The following is a 27,878-nucleotide window of genomic DNA, read 5'->3' as shown; positions in this document are numbered from 1 at the left end:
TGAAACCATGAAGCATGACATTTTAGGAAAATAAGACAAAAACCAGAAGAGCCCTATGGCTGCTAATCCCTGCCCCCTACCAGCACAAATAACCCCATCATACAATCACATTGACAAATTTGTTCAGCTCCCTCTTAAAACTAATTAAGTTGTTTGCCTCTACAACTCCTATTAGGAGGCTGTTCCAGAATCTCACCTCTGATGGCTAGAAACCTAATTTCAAGTCTGAATTTATTCATGGCCAGTTTATACCCATTTGTTCGTGTGCCAACATTGTCCTTTATCTTAAATAGCTCTTTGGTAAATATCCTCCCTGGCATTTACTCCCCCTATATGGAGAGCAATCATATCTTTTCTCAGCCTTCTTTTTGTTAGACTAAGCAAGCCAAACTTTTCCAATCTCCTCTCACAAGATAGGCATTTCATTCCCCTGATCAGCTTAGTTGCTCTTCTCTACGCCTGTTCCCATTTAAATTCATTACTTTTGAACATGTATGACTAGAGTTGTACACAGTATGCCAAGAGGTCTCAGTGCTGTGTACAATGCATTAATACTTCTCTATCTCTACAGGAAGTGCCTTGCCTGATGTAGCTTAGAATCATATTTCCCTTTTTCACAGCCATGTCACTTTGGTGGCTCATAGTCATCCTGCGATGAACCCACATGTCCAGATCTCTCTTCTCCTCTGTCGCTTCCAATTTACGAGTCCCAGCCTGTAGCAGAAATTCTTATTATTAGACCTTTAGTGCATGATCTTGAACTTTTGTGCTATTGAATTTCATCTCATTTCTGTCACTCCAGTATTCAGGGTTATCTGGCTCTTCTTGTGTAATATTCTGATCCTCCTTTTTATTGCAATTGCCTCCCAACTTTGTACCATCAGCAAAATTTTATTAGCACACTTCTACTTTTTGTGCCAACGCCATGAGTAAAAATATTGAATAAGATTGGTCCTAAGACCTATGTTTGAGTAACTCCACTAGTAACCTCCCTCAAATCCAATAATTCACCTTTCAGTACAACCATTTGCCTTTGTTCCTTTAGTCAGTTCCTTATTCACCTGATAGTTCTAGTACCTGATCCTCATCATCTCTGATTTTACTAACAATTTCCCATGTTGCATCGTGTCAAATGCTTTACTGAAGTCCAAGTATGTTAGATTTACTGGACTTCCCTTATCTGAACAGTTATTTTCTGAATGTAGGTTAGCCTGGCATGGTAAATCCATGTTACATTACATCCCTTTACCACCATGAATTTAATTATTCTTTCCTTCACAATTTGTTCTAATTGTGAAGGAAAGAATAATTGCATGGTAGTGAGGTCAGACTAACTGGTCTGTAATTGCCTGGGTCACCTTTTCGCCCTTTTTTTAAATATAAGTACGACATTATCTTTCTCCAGGCATAGGTAGATGTATTAAAGTCCTTGCTGCTGGACTAGCAATCTCATGTGCCAGTTCTTTAAGTATTCTGGTATGGAAATTACTCAGTCCCCCGACTTAAGTGCTTTGAATTCTTCTTCTACCTCAGCTGTGGTAATTTTCATCTCTAGATGCTCATTTCTGTCAGCCAAATTGGCTTCGTGCACATGTTCCATATTATCATGCTTATTGAAAATGAAGGCAATAATAATATGTTATAATATAATTATCAGACATATCTACAACGTATGAGAGAAAATTCAGAGGAAAAAGCAGAATCAGTTATTAGCACTACATTCACAGGTAATCAAATACCAAGACTTAACAACAAATTTCCAGTTGTTCATAAAGTTCCTGGGCCTTGTAAAAATCTAAACAGAAACTTGTTTGTGTAATATGGAATAGTTTTTAGAAAATTTTAATTCTTTTATGAATTTCCTAAGGAGAAATGCCTTTGAATGGGAAATCTCGCCAAGAAAGAAGACCAGAAACAACAAGAAATAACTCAAATCAGGCAACTGGATTAAAAAATATAATATTTTCCCCTTCCCTAAAAATACCAAGACTGTACTGATTAAACTTATGAGTAAAACAAACTAAATACCTCCCTATTCAGATTGTCTCAGTCTCCTAAAAAGATTTTTTTAAAATCACTTCAGCCTCAACTTTGCAAAGATGTATGTGTGTATTTAATTTTAAGCATGTAAGTACTGTAGTCTTATTTAAGACAATGGGTCTCCTCATGTGCTTCAAGTTATGTGAGTAAGGGTTTGCAGGATCTTAAATGAGTCAGAGTGGGAGCAAAGGGGAATTAAGTACATAAAAACAGACCCTTGCCAAAAATCATTTATTTTGGAGTTTTACAAAAACTACCAACATGACTATGAACACCATGATGTTACCCCCCACCTTCTGCAAAACATAAAAAATCAAAATACACAATGAGGAATTTTAATAAAGCTAAGTGGCATCACTGATGGGGTGTTATCAGGACCACAGGCAGAGAGGACTTAAGCAAGACTAAAATATAAACCCATAACACAGTGGTTCTCAAACTGTGAGTCGGGACCCAAAGTGGGTCGCAGCCCCATTTTAATGGGATTGCCAGGACCAGCATTAGACTTGCTAGGACCCAGGGCTGAACCCTGGGCTCCACCCCCCACCCAGGGCAGTGGGGCTCGGGCTCCGGTCTCATCTTCCCCCACCCGACGTGATGGTGCTTGGGCTGTGCCCCCTTCTCCTCCCACCAGGGCAGCAGGGCTTGGACTCTGCTCCTCCCTGTCCCCTGGGGTCATGGATTAATTGTGTTGTCAGAAGGGAGTTGTGGTGCAATGGAGTTTGAAAACCCCTGCTATAACATCATGATGTTTTTAATAAGTATGTGTACTTTATCTCAGTATTCAGTGTGATCACATATTGCACTTAATCCTGATTTAAACATGTTATATGTTGTTATAGAGAGAGAGAGAGAGAGAAAGAGTCAGTATAGTTATCTGAAGGTTGTATTCTTAATTTTGAAGGTATAGCTTAAATTATATTACTTTTTTAAAACACAGAAATAAGAAAAAAAAGATTCCATTAATGAATGGAGAAGAGGTGGACATGGATCTTTCTGCAATGGAGTAAGTTGGTTTGTTGAAGACAAAGACATTGTCTCCTCCATTCTTATATATAATTCCCTTATTAGTACTAATATTTTCCTTAAGCATGTTTTAAGGTTTTAGGTGATAATATTTATCTTTCAATTCATAATTGCTGTTTATTCCTGTAATCCGCCATTTTATTATTTGCCATTGTTTTTCAGTGTCTGAGGTTTTATTTTCCTAGCTGGGGATAGTTTAGGAAATTCTGATTATTGTACTATAAATGCGTAGAGTAATATGAGCCGTTTTTGGAGAAAGCTCAAACTGGGCGTGATAATGTATTGGAATAAATGAAGATGTTCATTCTTGTGCATTTCTAGTATATCTAAGGTTAGTTTAAAAATAAAATTTAAACAAGTAATTAATAAAGAAGTGTTCATTGCAATTTTAGTTTTGCAACAGAATTTGTTGCCCATAATTAAGCTTAGGGAAATATTTGATGGAGTTCAGTGAATGCCATGTAAGTACCTGGATGAATGGATCCATTTTAGATGAGTTCCTGAAATCTGGGATTAGGGTGACCAGACAGCACGTGTGAAAAATCGGGACGGTGGTGGAGGGTAATAAGAGCCTATATAAGAGAGAGACCCAAAAATCGAGATTATCCCAATAAAATTGGGACATAGGTCACCCTATCTGGGATTCATTTATAGTTAATCCATCTTGTTTGCAAATTAATTGTATACAAATGTTTTGTACTGAGACCTATATGCTAAAAGTTTATTTATAAATTCTTGTGTTAATTCATTTGGAACTATCATGCTCCATGGAAGCAGGGTCAGTTCTTGCTGTGAACAAATGCCCACTGTTTACTCTGTGAGTTTGAACTGGTATTGCTCTCTGAACTTCTGAAGGTGTTGACAGCTTTCATGTACTCCTGTGCTGATGAAGACCAGTGGTCCATTATTGGTAGGCATTGTCATCACCTCCATGAAGGAGGGCAGCTTGCCTGTTTCTCTTCAAGAGAATTAGGGGTAAAATAATCTGATATATTAAGCCTCGTTTATGAACATGTGATCTATTAATGTAAATTTGTACGAGACATTTTCAAAGGTGAATTTTTTAATGAATAATTTCTACATATTAAACACACAGAGATAATTTGACAAATAGTACAAGTATCATGTACAAAAGAAGAAATGACCACAATTAACTGTAAGTGGTTCTGGTCATTTATGGTCAAGTGGCTAGGGCACTGCACAGGGACTTCGGAGCCCGTACCGCTGTGTGTGCTTGCGCAAGCTACTTTACCTCTCAGTGCCACTGCTTTCCCTCCCCCAAGAAGTTTTGCCAGTTCTTCTCTCTTTTGTACTCGTGGTCTCCTTTTCTCACAAGTGACTGCGTTTTTTCTGCATATCTCCCCCATATGCCTAGAACATCTTTCTTGTCTCTGTATATCATGCAAGCTCTTTCTTTCTCTTAAATCCCTCTTAAAAATTCCTTCTTTTAGTTATTCTTTCATATCAAGATGCATACATTAAGAGCATGAGATTTGCTTATGTTCATTATTGATAACTCTTCTCCTCCTCTTCCTGTGCCCTCTCCCTGTCCGTTGTTTGTCATTGAGTGTCATCATCTTGCTGTGTTATTGACTTTTACATGATAAGCTTCTTGGAACAGAGGCCTTTTTTTTGCCTGTACTTGTAACTTGGATCTTCTAATAAGTATATGTGAAATGAGCTGGTGAGCCCTGTCAGTTTCCACCATGATAGCTCACCACATGTTAAAAACCATCACCGCAATTGTCTCAAATTGGCCATCTTTTGGGTAGTCTAAGCATTGTTCAACCATACCAGATACAGTCCCTGAGGAAAGAGAATTAAACACATCAAGACTATTACTTATTTTGCTCTTGCCTGTTGTATGCCAGTTTAGCATGTTTAACAGTGGTTTAGCTTTTTTTTTGGTAAATTTACGATTAGCTGAGACATCTTTTTTATTTACTGTTGTAGGCTTACAGTGTTTTAAGCTGTGTATGTTTTGTGTGTCTTTTTTTAGTGCTGATTCTCCTTTACTCTGGATTAGAATAGATCCAGATATGTCTGTGTTGAGGAAGGTAGAATTTGAACAAGCTGACTTCATGTGGCAATATCAGCTTCGGTATGAGAGAGATGTAGTTGCACAGGAAGAATCCATTTTGGCATTGGAAAAGTTCCCCACTCCAGCATCGCGACTTGCCCTGACTGATATACTGGAGCAAGAGCAATGTTTCTACCGAGTGAGAATGCTGGCCTGTTTCTGTCTTGCAAAGGTGAGATCACATAGCACAGAATAATGAGAGAAATCTGCTAGACATTGTAAACATTTGAAAATGAGTCAAAAATCATCACAGTTCTTAAATTGGCTTGATATCTGGCCTGTTTAAAGTGTTTGCCAAGTATTTTTAACATGACTGATTTGAAAGGAAAGCTTTATTATTTTAGTCTGTAAATGGAGACTGCAGAAAGCTTTCATAATAATTGTCAAAATTGAGATGTCAGACATTTAAACCACAAGGGATTTTTCCAGATTTCATTAAGTTGAAGAAATAAAAGAACTTTTGTTTAAAAAATTTTCAGGGAGCCAAAATGTATTTTATTTTGGTGGGAAAGTCCTTGGCCCTTCTTCTGATAAATCTGGTGAAGTGGTGAATTTCACCTTTATAGCATGAGAGAGACTACTATGTGCATTTAGATTGTTGCAGTATATCTCTTTAGGTTGAGTGGTACAAAAATAAATGTAATGTTAGTCTGCATTTGAAAATTAAGAATCAAACTGTTGACTTAAAAGGGGGTCCCGGGGAAACAGTTTGGTTACAAAATTAGTAAGTCCTATAGGAGTTCAAATAAAAAGCAAATTGGATATCACTGGAAACTTTCAGGTGGAAATGTCAAAAGAGTGAAAATTAAAAAAAAAAATCTTAAGGAAGCATAATCAAGGAGTAGCTGAATGTTTTCTGATGTACAATAGGTTAATCTCTCTGAATTTCCTTTCTATCATTATGAGGATGTATACAATATATATCTGTTTGAAAATAGAGTAACATTATTTTCAAAATCAAGTCTTGTGGCAACATATTTTACATACTAACACAAAAGATAAAAGTACACTTTCTCCATTATGTGCTGCCATTGTTACTGCTAGTTTGACTCAGCATGGACGTGAATATTTATTTGAGTGCTCTGTGTGAATTCATTATGAAAAACTCAGTGTCTTGCTTAAAGTGAATATTAAAAAGAACAGCTTTGATAGCATCTCCATTCATTTCATTTTTCACTCTAAAAACTGCTTATTATACTGAACACTTTTATCACTGTACTGTTTGCTCCTGGTAAACAGGTAAATTCTGCTGAATGTAGCAATATGAACAAGGTGATGTCCTTCCAAGTGGTAAGTGTTTCATAGAAACACAGATCCCAGCCCCCAAAGAGATTATAATCTAAATGATTTGACAGACAAGTGAGGCTATAACATAAACCAGACTGGAGCATGGAAGAATATGATTATGACTATTTGGTTATACAGTTACTGCACACATATTGATTTGTTTGTGTATATACACTCACATGTATATAAATATGCATATCCTCATATTTTTAGGGGATGTGGCAGAAGTGTTTTTTGAGTTAGGCCAGGGTGAAGGCTTGACATGTAGATTTGAAAGGATATTCCAAGTATAAAGAGACAAAATGGAAGAAGGTACAGATGTGTGAGATGAAAGGCACTTTCAGGTTGGCATCCTTGGTAGTGGAAAAGGCAAAAGGAGACCACATCAGAGATGTGTAGGGACTTAAAAACTAGGCAAAGGAATTTGAACTTCCTGTGCAGCATAATGAGAAGTCAGTCAAATGGAATATCAGGAGAGGGACGATATGGCTGAAGCAATGGTTGAGAAAGATTTTGGCTTGAACATTTTTCATTGAGCGATTGGTGATGGTGAAGATAATCAATGTTGCGGTAGTGCCCAGGGTATTCCATTGTGCTAGGTGCTATACAAAGACAAAAGTAGCCTTGTTTCCTGTTAGTCCGAAAAAGATTACTGTCTAGTAAAGGGCCAAACTTTGCCAGCCTAAAATTAAGAGAGAGGAGGTGATTGCTGTAGTTAAGGGAGAATATGCTTAGGGATTGACAGCAGGAACACAGAGGTCAGTTCTTGTTAAGTGTTGTGAGGAAAATAAAATAGGATTTGGTTGCAGTCTGGAAGTGTGAGGAATTCAAAATGAACCCCAGGTTCTGAGCAAATCCATAAGGGGTTTTTAAAACCCTACAGTGGCAATTTTGGAATGAATAGTTTCTGGTGAAACAATTTGATGCAGTTCAATGTGGACAGGATTTTTTTTTCCTTTCACAGGGAAATACTGTGGGGAGAAAGTATAATTTGATGCATTTTTAGTTCCAATTTTACCTCAAGATGGATAGTGGGAAAACAGTGTTCTCACTATCAGAGAGACAAAGTGGGTGAGGTAATATCTTTTATTGCACCAATTTCTGTTGGTGAAAGAAACAAGCTTTTGAGCTTACACAGAGCTTTTCAGCTCTGGGAATGGTACTCAGAGCTCTTTGTAAGCTCAGAAGCTTGTCTCTGTCACCAGCAGAAGTTGGTCCAATAAAAGATCTCACCTCACCCACTTTGTCTCGGTAATATCCTGGTACCAACACAGCTACAACAACACTTCTCACTGTCAACTCACTTTAATTTTAATAAAGACTAAGTGTTCAATTTTTGTTAACTTTATTGAGCAAAATCAAAATTTCCCCTGGTTATTTGAAATATGGTTGGCTCCTAACTAGAGATATGATTACTGTTGTGAAATGTTGGGTTGCAGAACTATAGGTTTTCATTTTGATGCACAGAATAGTATGTGATATTCTAGGATAAAACATTAATTAGTAACTAAGTTGAATTAAACATCTGCTTTAAGATATTGCATTCAAAACTATTAGTAGCAGAAGCAACCAGATGACACGTTGAGCTGTAATGGTCTGAGATTTTAACAGTAGTATGAATTAATCTTTTGCACTTTCTAGCCGTGCTGGTTATTTAAATACAATCTTAGTTGACGTTAAAATGTACCACAGCTGGCCTAGAGGCTGATACTATCATCAGCCAGGTAATGATTTTTCAGCAAACTTATATCAAATTCAAGAAAATGCAATAACAACTGTACAGCTTCCTGAGTAGGTGATTCCTGGGGAAATGACCATGAAGAGAAAAGAGAAAGCAGAGTTCTTGAGTAAAATTAATTATTTTTTGAGTGGGAGACTTAAGCTTTGGGTCCATTCCCTTCTGCTAAATGGACAGTGATGCGGTTGCGCTGTAGCATCACAGTTTAGCATTAAAGATCCTCCATTGCTATGTGATCATATTTCAGGAGGAATGAACAGTCAACTTTTTTATTATGACATACTGTATTAGGATATGTTAGAACTCTTAAAAATATATTGTTGGATAAATATGATGTGAACAATGTAAGTTAAATGGGAACTTTGAAGCTGTCCTAGAGCTTTTATATATTACCTAAAAGTAGAAATAACTGAGAGAAGCTTCTTACCTTGTGGTTTGGAAAACTGGGTCATTCATTTAATTCATGCATGCGTGGAAGATCTCCACTAAAGGCCACATACAAACTATAGCATGTAAATAGAATAGAGAAACAGAAAAAGTGGCTAAGTTAGCGATTGAGAAGGTAAGAAATTAATGTGACTAAGTTAAAAAATATAAAAAGATATTGCCGTTGGCACAATTTAATATAAATGATGTTGGCCCTATATATCAGGGGTGGCCGAATTTACTGACCCTCCCAGCCTTATACAATAATGTTCAGAAGTTCAAGAGCCAGAGGCACCTGGTGGGGCTTGGGACTTCAGCCCCGCTCCTGCTGAAGTCATGAGCCTTGGCAGGTGCATCCCTTGGGGCTGAAACCCCAAGAACCCCTCCCCACTGGGGCAGAAGCCAGAGAAGATGTGTGGAGAGGGGACATGTGTCCCTTCAGATTTTTGCTAGGATTTTCTGGCCCTGCTCAGTCACGTGGTGCTGCCAGGCCCTCTCCCTGCATGGCAGCTGCTGGAGCCGGCAAGCTGAGAGCTTCGGACATGGGGAGAGACAGCGGCAAACAGCTGGGAGCTGCAGGGAGAGTTACTGCTTTTGCTTCTGCCTCTCCTTGCGGAGCTAAAGCAGCGTCTCCTCCTTGAAGCTCCCAGCTGTTTGCCGCTGCCTCTCCACACAGAGTTAACACCTGAGAGCTGCAGGAAGTGGCCACTGAGGGTAAGAGGGTGGACATGCCAGGGGAGGGGGGGCAAACTCAAGTTATTGAGGGAGGGGTGAACCTTTAAATTGTGTCCCCCAACTCTTAGCAGGCACCAGTCATCTCTGGCAGAAACCCCTATCCCCACCATCCTACTGCGGAGTAGAAGCTCTAAGTTCCCCCCCTCTCCCTAGCCTGGTAGGGGAAGAAGTGGGGGTGTTTCACGAGCCGCACTTTAACTGTAAAAGAGCTGCATGTGGCTCGCAAGCTGCTGTTTGGCCACCCCTGCAATATATCTTGCAGCAAATTGCTTAAAATAAATGGAAACTTAATACAAACGCTTTTTTAAAAATTATGGTATGCAGTCTTTATTTAAATAACAGTTTATACTGTGTTGATGTTTTAATCTTTGGTAATACATCTTCCGAATGTCTTTGTTTTACACTGCTACAGAAATTTCAGAATTGAGGATATAGCTCTCATTTTCATAATAACCTTTGTCTCAGGGAAACAGAAGGATTTGGCAGCCATGGGCATGAAGATGGGAGGTTTCTCACTGGGAGAGGATTTGGATCAATTTTGACTTCTTGGGTTAGAAGCACGGGAACTTCTGTCATTGGGAAGGGAGCTGTTAACCTCTAGAGAGGCATTTTCTCTCTTTGACTCTTTCTCTCTTTGCCTTTCCCCAAGAAACTGAACAGTTCCCTGTTTGCTCAATGCTTGCTTTTCTGACTGAAAATTGTTTCCTGTGAGAAACTGTTGCCCTTCTAAACAAATTAGAGGGAAAACATTAATGTGGCTGTGTCAGAACGTAGTAATAACACCATCATCACACATCCCATTCAGTCTTGCAGTATATAAGAAATATTTTTTCCTTACTCTTCTGTGGAGTGTCCTTTACCAAAGGCAAACTGCTCCTCTGTTGCTGCCGAATCATAGAATGCATGGAGTTCTGCTGGTAACATTAAAAATTCTATCAATAAATATAATATACATATTAATTTCTGCAGACATTTACTGTTCTATACACTAAAGCTCTCAGAACAGGATGAAACAGATCTCAAGAAGATTTGCCTGACTGCAGTCTGCTCATGGTCCATGACTACAGCTAGACAGGAGCCTGAATTGTCTTTTACTCTTGGGGTGGTCTTTTACTCTTGGGGTGGTTGACATGTGGTTGAAATCTAGGTTGAGGTTATTGGCAGGGTAAATTTGGGAAGTTGTTATTGCAAATGCCTCTTCCATAATTGGCTTCTGTAGAGACAGAAAACTTGACTTAATGAACAGAAAATATTTGTCTAAAATATAAAAGGAGGAAATAATTAAAAACAGAAATTGATCGTGCAATGGTAATTAGTTGCAGACTTCCTATAAGTAAAATGAATTCCACACGCTTTAGTTCTAGTGCATAGAAGGTGTGTTGGAGATGATGATATATTGATAAAAATATGTTTCTGTTGAAAAAAGTAGTTCATTCTGTCCAATTATTGTATTTTTTTTAATTCTTGGAAACAAATGTGTGCTTTTGTTCAGCCTATGATAAACTCGCAAAGGAGATCATAATGTGCCTTCCCTTCCCCCTAATTATATAGATTGCAAATTCCATGGTAAGCACATGGACCGGACCACCAGCCATGAAGTCACTCTTTACTCGAATGTTTTGTTGTAAAAGTTGTCCAAACATTGTAAAGACCAACAACTTCATGAACTTTCAAAGCTACTTTCTGCAAAAGGTAAAATGTTTTCTCATTGTACTTTTAAAAAATATGTCAGAAGAAGTTTTTTTCTGCAAATGACAAATTCCACAGCATAAATAGTAAGAACACTGTCTGAGCCACAAGCCAAAATCACTGGTTCTCTCCATAATCTCAGTCTGATGATTGTATCTAACTTTGTTATGCTGTGTCTATTTGTTCCATTCTTGTCAGCAGACAGTAAATTGAAAGTTTTATAACAGTTCTTTCTGAATAGCTAATAGAGAGCTGGAATCATTTAAATTTAAAATATACTTCACTATTCGAGCCAAGTATACAGGCATAATAGAAGAATATGCTTTGTGAGTATGTGCAAACATAATCTTACACATAACTTATTATTTTAGTTACCATTGTTAAGCAATTTTTGTTCCTCTTACCTAAAGTTAAATATTCATATTATTTTTCAGCTGTTCTTTAATTCAATAATGTCCAAGAATCTCTTATGACACAAATATTATTCAAATGTCATTATTACTGAATCTGAAATCATAAAGTTGTGCACTAGTTAACCTGTAGAATGGAATAATGTTATCACTGTTGCCCTTTGTTCTCCCGGTTCATCCTATGGTTTGTCAAACCCACTTGTTGCATCTAAATTTAGATTCTAAACTTCTCAAGTCAAGTCTTTTATAGTGCCCAGCATAAAGGTGCCCCAACCTTTTGAGGCCCCTCTGTGCTATTGTGATAAAAAATAACAACAATTGAAATGATTGACAATGATTTCCTGTCAAGCTCTGTTTTTTTAAAAACAATTTGGTTATTGAGTTCTGTCCTAACTTTAGTTTTAATCCCGCTTCTTCGCCATCCTTCTCCTGCTCCTCGCTTCCAAAACTACTCACCCTTTTTCACCATCTTTCTCTCTCTCATATCCCAGCCTTCTTTCATATTCTTGCAAATGCTTTTGATCTTTGTTTATTCTCTCCTGCTACCTTCAGTGTTGTTTCTCTTCCCACAGCATGTTAACCCTCAGCTTCCTAAATTTTTAGATTCTGCTTCTCATGATGTTTCATTTGCCATGTTTAGCCTTATTTGCCTGGCATCAACTTCCTCTCCTGCATACTCAGAGCCATTTCAAGTCTGTCTCCATCAGAGCTAACTGTTTTTAGAAAATAACTTCACAATATTTTCAGCTAAAAATTGTGCAACCCTTTGTATATAAAGTATGAAGTCTGACTTTCAAAAGCCATCTAAAAATTGACTTTTCAAAGAGTAAAACTGTTCATTACTCATTGTTTGATTTAATTTTTAATGTTTTTCTTTTTCCTGCTAATATAATAAGAATTTTATTTTAATCTTCACACAGACTATGCCTGTTGCCATGGCCTTGCTGAGGGATGTTCATAACCTCTGTCCTAAAGAGGTTTTAACATTTATTTTAGACCTAATCAAGTACAATGACAACAGGAAAAATAAGGTAAGGAACCTTCCTGCAAATGTTTGATGATCTATTTTAATGACTCTCTCTCGTTATAGGCAGTATAGAGAGCAATAGTCTTTTCTGTACAATGCCCTGTGCTACTAACTTATATGTATATGAACATATAATGTGTAAATATACACACGGATTCAGCAAAACCGGTAGTAGATAACTTGGCCTCCATCATTTCTTCCCTGGATCTGGGAGACTGGTACGCCGCCGTCGACCTGAAGGTCACTTACTTTCACATATCGATATTTCATGGACACAGACAGTTCCTATGTTTTGTAGTTGGGACAGTCCACTACCAATTTGCAGTGTTCCCTTTTGACCTAGCAACGGCACCAAAGGTGTTTACAAAACGCATGTTGGTGTTGGCGGCATAACCCAGATGTTGGGGCAGCCAGATTTACTCGTACTTCAACGACTAGCTCATCAAGGGCCACTCTAGGGTCCAGGTCCAGTGCAGCATCAAGATGTTGCAAGCCACTTGTCAAGCTCTGGGCCTGTTGATAAATGAACAAAAATCAACATTGATCCCGATCCAAGAGAGAGTTTATCAGAGAGGTGCTAGACTGTACTCGAGCCAGAGCATTGCTGCCAGAGGCCAGGTTCAGGGCAATGTCAGATCTGATTGCCATCGTCACTGCCCATCCGCTCACCACTGCCTGGGTCAGTTTCAGACTATTGGGCACATGGCATCATGCATCTACGTTTTGCAATATGCAAGACTCAGGTTGCGTCCCCTCCAGATGTGTCTGGAGTTGATCTACTCCCCGGGCACACATCAGCTAGACAAGGTCATCACGATCCCTCCGCAGGTACTTACCTCCCTGCAGTGGTGGTTTGACCTGATTCTGGTGTTGGAAGGTGTGCAGTTCGCGAGTCTGCAACCAGTGGTCTCCCTGATTTCGGATGCGGCCGACCTAATTATGGAGCACATCTTAATACACTGCTGACTCAAGGGTTGTAGTCTCGAAAGGAGCTCGCATTGCATATAAACATCAGGAAGCTCAGAGCCATCTGCCTGGCTTTCAGTGTCTTCCTTCCCCAGCTGTCTGGCCAGGCAATACAGATGTTGACAGACAACACTGCTTCCATATTCTATGTCAACAGGCAGGGGGGAGCTTGATCACTGGCTCTGTGCCAGGAGGCCTTCTGTCTATGGGACTTCTGCATCCAGCATGCAATCCACCTGGAAGCCTTGCACCTCCCCAGCATATGGAACACACTGGCAGATTGCCTCAGCAGGTCCTTCTTCTCTCATCACGAGTGGTCCCTTCACTCAGAGGTCATCAGAATGCTTTTCCTGAAGTGGGGAGCTCCCCGAGTGGACTTGTTCGTCACCAGACAGAACAAAAAGTGTCATCAATTTTGTTCTCTCCAAGGCCTTGGCAGAGGCTCACTATCCGATGCCTTTCTCCTATCTTGGTCAGGAGACATGATGTATGCCTTTCCTCCAATTCTGCTTATCAGGAAATTCCTCTGAAAAATCAAAAGGGACTAGGCATGGGTCATTTTGCTCACCCTAGCATAGCATCCCCATTGGTTCAGCATGCTCATGAACCTGGCAGTTGCAGCCCCGTGGCCACTTCCCAGCTGCCTGGATGTACTCTCGCAGAATCACTGTCGACTTCTGCACTCAAACCTCACCTCGCTCCACCTCACAGCTTGGATATAGCATGGCTGAATCCAGAGGAACAAGCCTGCTGTAGTCAGGTACAGCACGTTCTCTTGGAGGGCAGAGAGCCCTCCACCAGAGCAACTTACCTGGCAAAGTGGAAGCGTTTCTCCTGCTGGGCATTATAGCGGAATATCTACCCGACTCAGTTGTCTCTGCAGTCCATCCTAGATTACCTGCTTCACTTAAAGGTCTCGCCTTCTGTTCGATCAAGGTGCACCTGGCAGCCATATCGGCCTTGCATCCAGGGTAGATTGGCGTTCTCGCATGAGATGTCAATCAGGTTCCCAAAAGGCCTTGAAAGACTCTTTCCGCTAATCCAGGACCTGGTTCCCCAATGGGACCTCAACCTAGTCCTCTTCAGGCTCACGGGTCTGCATTTTGAGCGTATGGCTTGTTGGTCCTTTTCCCACTTGTCATGGAAGGTTGCATTCCTTGTAGCTATTGCCTCGGCGAGACATGTTTCTGAAATTAAAGCCCTCGCTTCAGAGCACCTGTACGTGATATTATATAAGGACAAAGTTCAGCTGCCTTCCCCATCTGGCCTTCCTGCCAAAGGTGGTATCATACTTCTGTGTCAATCAGGATATCTTCCTCCTATTGTTCTGTCCAAAGCCTCAAATGACCAATGAGGAGAGGCGGCTGCATGCTCTAGACGTAAGGCACGCCCTGGCATTCTACCTGGAGCGCACCAAGCCCTTCCGCAGATCAACCCATCTCTTTATCGCAATACCTTGAAAGATGAAAGGCCTTCTGGTGTCCTCTCAGAGGATTTCCAATTGGATCACCACCTGCATCCGTACTTGTTACGAGTTGGCGCAAGCTGTGCCTCCACCAGTAGTGAAGGCTCACTCGACTAGGGCTCAGGTGTCTTTGACTGTCTTCCTGGTGCATGTCCCTATCCAGGACATCTGCAAGACCACAACGTGGTCTTCGGTACACATGTTTATGATGCATTACGCCATCACCCAGCCAGCCAGAGATGATGCTGGATTTGGCAGAGCTGTGTTGCAATCGACACATCCATAAACTCTAACCTGTCTCCGATGCTGCTGCTTGGGAGTCACCTACAGTGGAAAGGACATGAGCATGCACTCGAAGAAGAAAAGACCGTTACCTTTCTTAACTGTTGTTCTTCGAGTTGTGTTGCTCATGTCCATTCCATGACTCAGCCTCCTTCCCCTCTGTCGGAGTTCCGTCACAACGTAACTGAGACAGGAGGGAGCCAGCGGCACCCCTTATACCGGCACATACGTGCACAACTCCAGAGGGTGCCAGCACCCAACCCTACTGATACCACTGAGAGAAAAACTTCTGGCACCAGTGCATGTGGCAAGCAGACATACCTGCAATGGAATGGACAGGAGCAACACATCTTGAAGAACAACAGTTACAAAAGGTAACCGTCTTTTCATGCCCCACTCACCAAGAGGACACTTCAGGAAAATGTGTCGTTATTTAAATGTGTCGTTATTTAAATTAAGTAAAATAAGCACAGTTAGGAACTAAAATTTCAAACCTGGGTGTATCGAGGAAGAGGAATGGTCTTGTGTTTAAGGCATTGGATTGGGTGTCTGAAGACTGAGGACCAATTCTCAGCTGTGCCACAGACCTGTTTGATCTTGATCAAGTCGCTTAATCACTCAATGCCCCAAATCCTTACATGCAAAATTAAGATGATGCTTCCCTACTTCACAAGAATGTTGCAAATGTACTACATTGATGAGGACCTTAGAAGCACCAAGGGGGAGAGAACTGGACGTGGAAATCCATATGTATGCACCTTAATAAAAAGTGTCCTGACTTTTAGAAGTGCTACAGCACCCATTAACACCAGTAAGAGTTTGAGTTTTTACTACTGCTGAAAATTTAGGCATCTAAATGCGAATTGAAGTGTCTAATGTAAGATATGAATGTTTGAAAGTGTTGGGTCTTATTTCAGATCTAATAAATAAGAAAAACATTCCATTCACAGATTTGGTGGAGAGGGGTCTGAGTGTGAGTATTAACAGAATATTCATAGATTTTTACTATATTCTTCCTGCTATATTAAGTTCAAGAGTATGTGTACTAGCAACTAAATCATTCAGTTTAATAGTGAATGTTTTATTTTTTGGTGTAGAAGGTGACTCTTTAGACTGCTATTGTCTAAACATTTAGTACAGGAGTAAACTGAACTGAGAGCTTTAGCGTTGTTTGTTTTAACATAAAAAAATAAATGGTGCAATGGGCTCTGCCTCTGTTTGTTCAATTGATGGTCCTTTGGTTCAGTTTTCAGACAACTATTATCGTGCTGAACTGATTGACGCACTAGCCAACTCTGTAACTCCTGCCGTCAGTGTGAACAATGAAGTTCGAACTCTGGATAATTTAAATCCTGATGTTCGACTCATACTTGAGGAGATTACCAGGTTCTTAAATATGGAAAAGCTTCTGCCCAGTTACAGACATACCATTACAGTCAGGTATGATTTAATAATTTCTAAAACATATGCAAATATAAAGAGAGAATAGACCTAATCATGTTTAATTTTATTTTTTTTAATTTCCTACATCCTGCTGTTAACACTGATGTAATCAAATTGAGCTTACGTCCTCTAGACTTATGTGATGTGTTTTCTTTGTTTTAAATACACAAAAAAGGGCATTAACAGAATGCAGGAAAATATTTTTTGGCATAAGGACACTAAAAGGCATGCAAAAACCATTCTTTCATTTAAAAAACACTGCAAAGTATGTAAGGTATTTTTGAAACCATAGAATTAAGAAAACTTGAAAATGTCAGGAAGAAAATTAAAACCTCACAGAACAAATAAATGCAAAAACTAGTGTTAATGAAACTTTAATGTTGAAAAATTAAGCACTCGGATCATCAAAATCTAAAGATATGTATTTTTAATGGCAATGTTTAATGATCACATTATGTGTCCCATATTTATTATTCCGGTAAATTTATGAAGATTATGCAAGAGAAACAATTGGGACAATATATAGAATACAAAACATAATGGGCCAGATTTTCTGTCGATGTATGTTGGAGCAGCTCCATTGAAGCCAAGAGCAGTGAATTTGCTCTGGTGGGAATTTGGTCTAATGTTTCTATCTACTGTAAAAACTCATCTTTTATTGGTTTTGTGTGCCTACAGCCCTGACAACTATAAAAACCCATGGTGGTATATTAATTTGGATAGTTTTATCCTAGAAAATTTGCAGTGAAGTTTGTTTGTTAATTAATATCATAATATTGAAGAAAATAGCTTTTTTCACAGTGATTGATATTCTAGAAATTCACTGCAGATTGTCCTCCCTCTTCACCCCCACCTTCATCTAGCTGTCTGAAAGCCATTCGTGTACTTCAGAAGAATGGACATGTCCCCAGTGATCCTGCTCTTTTTAAAACATATGCAGAATATGGACACTTTGTGGACATCCGAATAGCAGCTTTGGAGGCAGTTGTTGATTACACAAAAGGTAATTTAAAAAAAAACACTGCATAGAATTCACACGCCAATGCAAAACCTGAACAGTGACCTCAGTAATGGTAAATTGAATAACTTTTCAGATGAAGTGACGCAGTGACCAGTAGATGAGCCAGTGTGTGGATAAAAGAAAGCACGGGATTACTAATAAGGTTTTTGTCCTTACAAGCACGAGTTTCTTGGAGTTTGGAAGTTCAGTATCTCCTGAAGATAGAAACAAGTGCCTTATGGAATGTGTTTTTGATGGTATGGTAGGTGATATAGAAAGCTGAAGAATTCCCTTTATTTATTTTCAAGATTTAAAGAATTTGAATGAGTGGGGTGTTTCTTGATGCAACCTTAGTTTTGGTTTTTGCTAATAGCTTATAATTTGCCATTTGCAGGCATATTGGGTTATTATGAATTGGAAGGCAGAGTCTCGGCTTGACTGACTATTTAGTTGATTGTGGTTTTCCACGCCCTTATGTGGCTTATTTATAGCATGTTTCCATTTTGAGAAGATTATTTGCTTTTATTTATTGTTTTCTTTGTTTAAAGTTCCTGTAATAGGTCTGAGGTAAGGATTCTTTACTGCTTGAAAAATATTGTGTATCTTTCTTCTAAAACATCATTTGAAATTAAAACACCGCACTAGGAAACTTTCCAGAAGCTATTGGAAAATAAGGCTTTAATGATTTATGCAAATACATAGTTAGTGCTAGCTTAATCTGTTCATTAGTTAATATTGCTGGGATCTTGTCTTTCTCTGTGCACAGATTGGTGCAGCTGTAGTATTTGCAGGTTATTTCCACCCAAATGGCAAACTCCCGGAAGTTCTGTCTCTGCAAACAAAAGTGATCAGGGGTGTTCTAGGCCCCCTTCTTATTCCTTTACAAATTTAATGCTTCATTTTTTGTTCAGGTAATAGTGAGCTTCCCTTCTCTTTTCTCATTTGCTTTCTCCTTCTGTAGAGTGCATTTTGAGGTATTTTTTCCTCTCATTGACCTCTGATTGGAATCTCTTGTTTCACGAAGGGTGTAGAAAGCTTAGGCTCTCAGATTCCTGGTGCCAAAGTGAGACTAACAAACTTTCAGAGCTTTTGAACTCTTGTAATTTGAGGTACCTGCTTTGGAAAACAACATTTTTAGTTGTTGCATCTGCCAGGAATGAGGAGCTACTGGGTTGTTGTTTTAGAATATTAGAAGATGTACTGTATCAAAGGCCAGACTTGTCTTTGCTCCTTATAGTGTCATCTAGTTACCATGTAAATTTCAAGAGTGGATCCAAAGCATTAATATCATTAAGTTTGGCATAAACAGATTATACTACATGGCAAATGTCAGAAGAGCCCTATTATATTTCAAGCACAAGGGACTTTACTTGTTTAGTAAATAGAATAGACTTGTTTTTTAACAAGAAAGATGGGGTACTTTTATTTCTGTACCTTGACACTATTCATATAGAGAAGTTGCTTTTCAGACAGTCCACTCCATAATAAAAGGTCATTTACAAAACTTGCTTTATTAGCAATCCTAGGAATTGCCACTTAAATAAGTTTGATTTAAACTGCTCAAAAATATTGTGAGCTCCTGCTTCAGTTTGATTTGCAATGATTTAGATCAGTGGTCGGCAACCTACGGCACGTGTGCCAAAGGTGACACGCGAGCTGATCTTTCATGGCACGCAGGGTGGGCTGAGCTGCTGAGCCCGTGGCTGCTCTGGGGTTCCCACTGCTGGCCCCTTGCCAGCTGGGGTCCCACTCAGCACCCGTTGCTGGCCTGGGCGAAGGAACCCCAGGCTGGCGGCAGGCTGAGACCACAGCTGGCAAGGAGACAGCAGCCAAAACCCCAGAGCAGCGACGGGCTGCGCTGCTCAGTGCGCCCCGGCTCTGGGGTTTCCACCGCTGGCTCCTGCCAGCTGGGGTCCTGCCGCAGGTCCCACTCAGCCCAGCTGCTGGCCTGCTGGAAGGAACCCCAGGCTGGCAGTAGGCTAAGACCCCAGCTGGCAGGAGCCGGTGGTGGAAACCCCAGAGTGGCAGCGGGCCGAGCTGCTTGGCCCGCCGCTACTCTGGGGTTTCCACTGCTGGCCCCTTGCCAGCCGGGGGTCGCACCCAGCACCTGCTGCTGGCCTGGGGGAAGGAACCCCAGGCTGGCCGTGGGCTGAGACCCCAGCTGGCAAGGAACGGATGGTGGAAACCCCAGAGCATGGCGGGCTGAGGGTTCCTGCTGAGGTGCCCACTTGCCAGCCGCGGTCCCACCCAGCACCCGCTGCTGGCCTGGGGGAAGCAGGCTGAGACCCCAGCTGGCAGGAGCTGGTGGTGGAAACCCCAGAGCTCTGGCAGTCAGTCCCCCGCTGCTCTGGGGTTCTGGCTGCTGGCCCTTTGCCAGCCGGGATCCCTGCAGCCCCACTCACCTTGCTTCCAGTTGGAGTTCCAGCACAGGCCCCCTGCCAGACAGGGTCCAGGCTTCCAGCCCTGCTCAGCCCTACCAGCCGCCAGCTCCACTCACCTCAGCTGCAGATCAGGGGTTCCAGCCACTGACCTTCTGCCAGCTGGTTATCAGCTTATAACTCAGACGCCTGTGTGCAGCTTAAAGTATCTAAATAGGTGCCACCAGACATTCGAAAATTCAGCAAGGAAAAGCAAGGGCAAGGATCACACTAAACTAATAAGATCTGAATTTTAATTTAATTTTAAATAAAGCTTCTGAAACATTTTGAAAACCTTGTTTACTTTACATATAACAGTAGTTTGGTTATATATTATAGACTTACAGAGAGACCTTCTAAAATGTTCAAGTGTATTACCGGCACTCGAAGCCTTAAATTAGAGTGTATACATGAAGACTCAGCACACCGCTGCTGAAAGGTTGCCAACCCCTGATTTAGATATTCCCTTAATGTTTTTTAGAAGCTGAATAGCATGTTTTCATCAATTTGCCTATGTATTATTTTTTGATAACCCTGTGATTTAATGCTAAGGGAGACAAGGAAAACTGCGTCTCTTAATTAAGCAGTATTAATATTTCTCCATATAAAGCTATCCTCATATGTGATGCTTCATCCATCCTCTGCTCCACTTCAGTCACGTTCCAAGCAGGGTGCCCAGAATGTGAGCACAGGGAGCTGAGGAACCTATGTGATGTTGCTATTTAGAGTGATAGGCTGAAGTTTACCTGACATGCAGACATGAGACTAAATGATCAGTGCTTAAAGTATTCAAAAGTCTTAAAGGAGCTACCAAAATTAATAACTCTTTTGTGTAAAAGGCACTGTCCTTTGAATATGTGTCATTGTGGATCCCACTCAGGGTGAAAGTAAGCCGGAACAGGCCCGTATGGTGTACTGGCAAACAGTGGCTGCCGGAACTGGCCGTAACAAACAACATTAAAGCTTTAACGTTGCTGCCTCTTTTGCCCCCGCTTGCCCCTCCCCTCCCGGCCACTGACAGTGGGAGGGCAAAAGGAGCATCTGCCTCGGGGCCAGCGATTTAAAAGGGCCAGGCAGCGCAGATGGGCTGGCTGGGGGATGCTGATCGGAGCCAGCCCCCATACTGGTAAGAGTTGAGTGTTACTTTCACCCCTGATCCCACTGTAGGTGTGCGAATGTCCATCAGAGCCATGTGTGAGCCCTGTTTTTCTTTCAATGGTGTCCCTATGGGTGCCTCACTTCAGGTGCACATGCACCTGTGATCAGAGATTTTAGGTAGCAGTGCCCCTTTGGCCCGTGTCTGCTCTCTACTCTACCTCATGCACTTTACCATGGCTATATAGAGCTGCACAAGTAAACTGACCTCAGTTTCTTCTGAGCTGCCTCAGCCTGAGATGGAGCCTCAACAGTGTCTAAGTCGAGCTTACCTCAACTGTAATTTTTTTTCATAATTTTACTTAACTTATTTATAGTAGTAGTAATTAATTATGGTTAGCTATAGTTAAATCACAACAACAACAAAAATCTTGTGAGGATTGTTGTTGTTTCAGGTTTTTTTCCCTGTGGGGACCTATAGGTTGTTGGGAGGGTATGCCTGGCAATCTGGGTTCTAAATGTTGCCTTTTGTGCTAGAAGGCTGTCCTGTGAGCAATGGGCACTTCTGACATACCTGTTCCTTTGGAGAGTCACAGTTCTCCAAAAGTGTAATTTTTGCCTGTCCTATCAAGAGCCAGAAAGAGCTAGGAGATTAAATTGTGCCACCTCATGATGGAGCGCTCCCTCCATCCCACTTCTGACCCAGGCCAGAGGACCCCTCCACCTTGTATACCAGTCTCCAAGGAAGTTGCTTGCCTCAGCCACTTTGTCACAATACTCCCCTAGAGTTTCTAAGAGGAAGATTCAATAATCTTGTCAAAAAGACTCTAGGAAACAGAGTTCAGGTTCCTCAAGTAGTGAATCTACCTCAAAGAAACCCTTATTGCTGATTGAGACAACTACTTTGGTGCCTAGCAGTTCTCTGCTCAGTACACACGAGGCTGCAGATTCCTCAGGTACTGCGACCACCACTTAAATCCAAAGAATCTAAGGGTTCCAGCTCCGGAAGATCATCGGTGCCATCTGGGAATCAAGGTGGCAAGGAGAAGATGACCACCTTTAAATCTGTTTCAATAGAATCACTCAAACTCTTAGTATCTACCATTTTGATACCACAAAAGACCAGACTATCATCTGGCAGGCACTTCTTGGAGTGGATAAAGCCTTTGGTACCATCCATTCCTTCTGCTACAATCACCTCTGCTCAGGCTGCTGCCTTGGTACTGAACACCATTTTGGCAGTGTTTCCTCTAATTTTTTCCACCCATGTGCGGAATGAATTTTGTTATGTGCACCAATATGGAGGTGATGTGTGACACACATCACCCCCATATTGGTGGACATTTAACAAAATTCATGTGGCAGGGTTGGGACCGAGGGGTTCGGAGTGTGGGAGGGGGCTCAGGGCTAGGGCAGAGGGTAAGGATGCAGGGGGAGTGAGGACTTCATCTGGGGGTTGCAGGCTCTGGGGTTGGGGCCGAAGATGAGGGGTTTGGGGTGCAGGCTGCCCCGGGGCTATGGGAGGGAGAGAGAACTCCCCTCAGCTCTCTCTCTCCCCCCTGCCCACCAGCTCTCTCTCTCCGTAGCAGCACCTGGGCTGGGGAAGAGATGCCTCTCCCACAGGCGCGCCAGGTCCGGGCTGGGTTGGGACCGCAGGAAGGGTGCCTTCCCAGAGCTGCGGCAGGTCCATGCTGGGGTTGGGTTGGGGCCATGGGAGGGACCCCACAGCCACGGCAGGTCCAGGCCAGGCTGGGTTGGATCCTGGGCTGGGGGAGAGTAATCTCTCCCCGCCACAGCCCTGAGCACCTGCGCGGCGCTTAATAGGCAGCTGCGCAGCTTAGAGGGAACTTAGCATGTCAGTATTGCAGGAGTTTAGATTTTCATGAGACCTTTTGTGATAGAGATGCCTAGCTCCCCTTTGTTCTGTACTGGTCTGTTCATGGTACTGAAGACCTCTAGGTCTCCAGACATTTACTCGGTATTGAAGAGTCATCACCTTTTTCTACCAATGCGCCACCCCTATAAAGTGATGTTAAAGAGGAGGATGGGAATTTCTCATCAGTTTCTCCGATTTAAGTTCAGGGTTCCCCTCCTCACTGTCAGAGGAGTATTAATATGGAGACTTCTAGGGAGAAGGAGCATATTCCAGAAAGACACCCTCAAGACCAATCCCAGTGGTATGAGCACTCTTGGATGCCCCCACCTATATCAGATGGGCCTCCTCATTGTCCTGGGAGTCATGAGAAGCATACTACCAACAATTCTGTAGGATCCCCACCCCTCCCAGCATCACTCATCAGCACAATAGGGGTAGACTATGCCCACATCCCTTCTCTCAAAGGCCCAAAGTACAAGAAGAGACTTTCAAGGAGCAGGAGGCAAGACTGGACAAAGAAGTCACTATGCCAGCCAACACCTCTTCTTCATCCCCAGATGAAGCAGTCATGCTTTCCCCACCAGTCCTGGCTGATGACTTCAAACAGTTCCAGGACCTCATTAAAATGGTAGTGGACTCCTTAAAGATACCATATGATGAGGAGGTTAAGGAGTCATAACATAAACTTCTAAATAGTCTGCCTACAGCATTATCTGCCTGAATTGCATTCACTGCCTATTGATAATGTTCTGCTCTGCTGGATCCTCCAAAAGTAATATCCCAGTGATAATACCGCCCACTTGTAAAAGGGCTGAAAAAACGTATTATGTTCCATCTTTCCCAATTAACATGGAAGTTAGCACCACGCTAAATCAATGCTGTACGATAGAGATCAGAAGCATCTTGAATTATTTGGTCACAAATCATGTTCATCTGCGGCTCTGCAGTTTAGGATCACCTACTGTCAGGTCTTGATGATATGATTATATTTCACCAATTACTCAAAGTTCAATTTGTTGAGCATTTACCACCAGAACAGAGGGATCAGTTCCAGGCAATCATTAAAGAGGGTCAGCTGCTTGCCAGGACATCTCTGCAGACTTCTCTGGATGCTACTGGCACAGGTGCTTGCTTTAGTTCTACGGCCGTAATCATGAGAGAGGCCTGCAGGCTTCAACTCTCAGGATTTTGGATTGAGATCCAGAATACAATTAAAGACCTTTCCTGCAATGACCTAAAACTGATTGCAGAGAATACTTACAAGTCTCTGCATACTTTGATTCCAGGGTCACTCTATATTCCCTGGGAATTTACACATGCGCACATAAAAAGAAATTTAGTAAGTGCCAGACAGCACAGAGATCTTGTCCTGTTCAGTTCTCTGACTCCTCGAGACCTTATGAACCCAAACGAAAAAGGCAGAGGTTCCAGAAAGAGACTGTCTGCCATCCAGGTATCAGCCTCACCACCCTCATAATCAAAACACCAATTTTGATTGTTTGGTTGAGATTCTGAATTACTCCCCCTTTCTCCTTACCAGCTACAACAGTTTGCATACCTTCCTTGCTTCAGGGGCCTTTCTCACTTCCAACAAGCTTGGAAGCATATCACTATGGACAAGTGGGTTTTGGAAATCATATTAGCAGGAGACTCCATCCATTTTACTTCCCTGCCACCATCCCTCCCACCTTCATTGTCCCCCTTCAGGGCCCTGCTGCGGGGACAGAGGCCGAGTGAGCCAGAGCCCCTCTCCCCCCACATCCCATCCCACCTCACCCCTGGCAGCCTAGCCCAGGCAGGGAGCAGGCTATCACTGCCTCCCAGCTAGGCTGTCAGGCAGACGCAACTCCTTCCCATACCCCATCTGGCTGCCAGGGAGAGTGGCCGAACGTGCGGGGGGACTGGGAGGGGAACATGCAAGGAGAGAACAGAACACACTCCCCTCCCCACAGATAACATATGGCTTGGAGAGTGTGGCGGCCCTGGGCTGGATGCAGGGCAGGCTGGGTGTCACTGGGCAGGGGAGAGACACGTATCTGCACAGAAACAATTAGTAAATGCAGTTGAAATGTGGAGGATGCTATTTCGATAGATAAGTAAAGCCACTGCTGAGCAAGTAACTACATATTGCGGGTGGTTGCGAATTAAATAATGTTGTGGCTCCCCACGAAAATGAAATAAGGAAAACAGTTGAATGAAGATTAGCCTCTTTGAATTCGTGTATTTTCATATGTTTACTTTATCCCATACTATTGTGTTTTTTTTCTTTTGAGTATTATAGGGTAATTAAATGGTACGGTCAAATGATTTAAGCCTCTACCTAACCTACTAATTTAGTTCCTAATCATAAACCCATCCATGTACTGTATTTACTCTAGAAGCACTTGGTAACACATTCATGATTGGGTCACTGACTTTTGAAATATTCAAAAACAGTTTGATAGAAAACAGGTTATAAGCATATGGGGAAGAGTATGTTCACAGTTTTGTGTATAAGTAAGGCCTGTAGTCCATGTGAGTATTTTCCTAGCATTATTTACAGCTAGACATCTATCACAAAACTTAAAGGATAGTTAGTGTCAGGATAATATTTTCTGTACTCTTCTGAATGAAATATACTACAGGATTATATTCTCTACATACTATTAACTTTTTATTGTGTAGTGCTGAATAGTGAAGAATTTTTGCTCCTTTTAAAAAGAAAATGTCATTTTAGATGTATCGCTAGTATTAATCTATAGTGACCTGGAAATGTCTGTTTTATCATTTTTGATACATTCCAGTCATACTACAGCTACAGATAATCCCTGGTGATTCTATGTAACACATATAGAATAATTTTCTAATTGGTCTTTGCTTCCCTTTTTAATTGTCTCTGCATATTATTAACAAGTGATTTAATTTTTGTTATAGTTGATCGGAGTTATGAGGAATTACAGTGGTTGCTTAACATGGTTCAGAATGATCCTGTACCTTATATAAGGTTAGTATGTCTACAAAGACTCAAAGTCAGCACTTTTCACTAATATTAGAATTAGTGCATAGAGTTCTTTGGCCTGTTTTATGCCAGAGGTTAGGCTAGATGACCATAATGGTCATTTCTGGCCTTAAAATCTATACATATTTTGTGAAAATTTGTTTCCATTAATTTGTAAAATACCACCAAAATTCATCTTTAATGTTTATGGTAATTTATACTTAGCAAAGTGTTTATCATTGTTTAACAATCCATAACTAAAAAAACCAAATTTTGATCAGTTTTTAGTCTCAAACTACATGTATTTTCTGTTTTGTCCTTTGATTTAAGAGGCTTTCCTACAGACAGTTGGCACATGTAAATCAAATATTGATCTGTTGCATATAACAAATTGTTTTTTAATCTCAAGTGTGTATAAGTGTGTTAGGACTGAATGAACATCATTATGTTTGGCTACCAAAGAGTATAAAACAGTCGTTAGACTGTAGATGGGGTGAAAGGATAACAAGTGAAAATATTGTGGTTACTTGATAATTTTATCTAATTTAATTTAGGTTTAGCGAATGCAATACTGTATATCTTTTAGCATGGCAGCCTCTGATTTTCGTTTCCCTGCTCCTCAATTCCATCTGTTCCTGATTGCCAATGCAGTAGTACTGTTCTTTAAGATGAATAGACAGGTATTTTTCCTATTTATCTTTTAGGCTTCCTGTGCAAGTATAGTTACTAATTTCCCTAGTCCTAGGAATATATTGCTGTTGTTCTTTTTAAAGGAAGATTGACCTAATGGGTCAAATTATACCTGAGATAAGTAACAGGCAACATCAGCTGAGGAAGCAGAATATTTTTAATTGAGTCTCTCAAACAGATGCTGTCAATTTGCATTTTTTATTAATTTTTAAATTCCAGTTCCAGATAGAACACCCAATTTAAAAATTATATCCTTAATGTAAAAAAATCCCTTCAAACGTTAAAGGTTTTTCTGTTCCCATATTTATAAAGGTCTTTTCAACAAGGGAGAAAACTGACTATTTAGGGGAAATGATGAAAATTACTATTCACAATGTGTTGTCAAAAGCATAGTAAACAATCTGAAAAAATACAGCGTTTTTTGGTTTGTCTTTTGCTCACTGCTGTCAGGTATTGAGGTCATAGGTGTTGCATGCAAAATATTCAGACAGTAATGTAATTTCTAGATTTTTGGTATCCCTTTAAAAAGTGAAGAGTGAGTTTTAAATGTTTTTACTGATTCCTGTCATTTGGTAACAAGTTTAAAAAAAAAACTGAAAATAAATATTTATTAGAATGTGAAGAGAATATTGACCCAGTACAGCTCTGATTAACTTACCTTAGAGCATAACACAGCCTTTCAAATTGTCATGAAAACAAATCAGCCTAGATACAAAATCACACTTTTTCTTTACCATAGTGACAGAGTAGCAGCCGTATTAGTCTGTATCCGCAAAAAGAACAGGAGTACTAGACTTTAAGGTGCCACAAGTACTCTGGTTCTTTTTTCCATTTTCTATGATGAGTGTTTCTATCAACTAATGTCCACCCTGGTCATGTCCTATTTATTATCTGAAAACTAATTAATTTGGGGATGAGATGAGCATATATGTGTACATGTACAGACAGAAGAAAGAGCTAAAAGGAATTAAAATATATGTATATATTAGGGGCTCACAAATCTTAATATTTATATTCCTAATAAAAACTCCAGTGTCAAAAACAGAATTGCAGACATGAAACAGTAACTTTGGAGTCTTGGGTATGTCTACACTATGGGATTATTCCGATTTTACAGAAACTGTTTTTTTTAAAACAGATTGTATAAAGTCGAGTGCACGAGGCCACACTAAGCACATTAATTCGGCAGTGTGCATCCATGTACCGAGG

General features: G+C 40.9%; 1 protein-coding gene across 2 annotated transcripts in view; it reads left to right on the top strand.

Moving 5' to 3' along the window:
* Positions 1 to 27,878, top strand: part of TAF2 (TATA-box binding protein associated factor 2) — a 117,673-nt gene that overhangs the window by 55,884 nt on the left and 33,911 nt on the right. For both annotated transcript variants that reach the window (XM_075063202.1, XM_075063203.1), the window contains exons 15-21: positions 2,981 to 3,046; positions 5,066 to 5,318; positions 10,884 to 11,024; positions 12,352 to 12,462; positions 16,418 to 16,611; positions 17,478 to 17,617; positions 25,916 to 25,985. In XM_075063202.1, coding sequence (XP_074919303.1) covers positions 2,981 to 3,046; positions 5,066 to 5,318; positions 10,884 to 11,024; positions 12,352 to 12,462; positions 16,418 to 16,611; positions 17,478 to 17,617; positions 25,916 to 25,985 — 975 coding nt within the window. The remainder of the gene's footprint in view (positions 1 to 2,980; positions 3,047 to 5,065; positions 5,319 to 10,883; positions 11,025 to 12,351; positions 12,463 to 16,417; positions 16,612 to 17,477; positions 17,618 to 25,915; positions 25,986 to 27,878) is intronic.

Source organism: Chelonoidis abingdonii, chromosome 2 (genome assembly GCF_003597395.2).
Source record: "Chelonoidis abingdonii isolate Lonesome George chromosome 2, CheloAbing_2.0, whole genome shotgun sequence".
Lineage (NCBI taxonomy): Eukaryota > Metazoa > Chordata > Testudines > Testudinidae > Chelonoidis > Chelonoidis abingdonii.
Note: the sequence above shows the minus strand (reverse complement) of the source record. Positions and strands in the feature narration are given on the sequence as shown.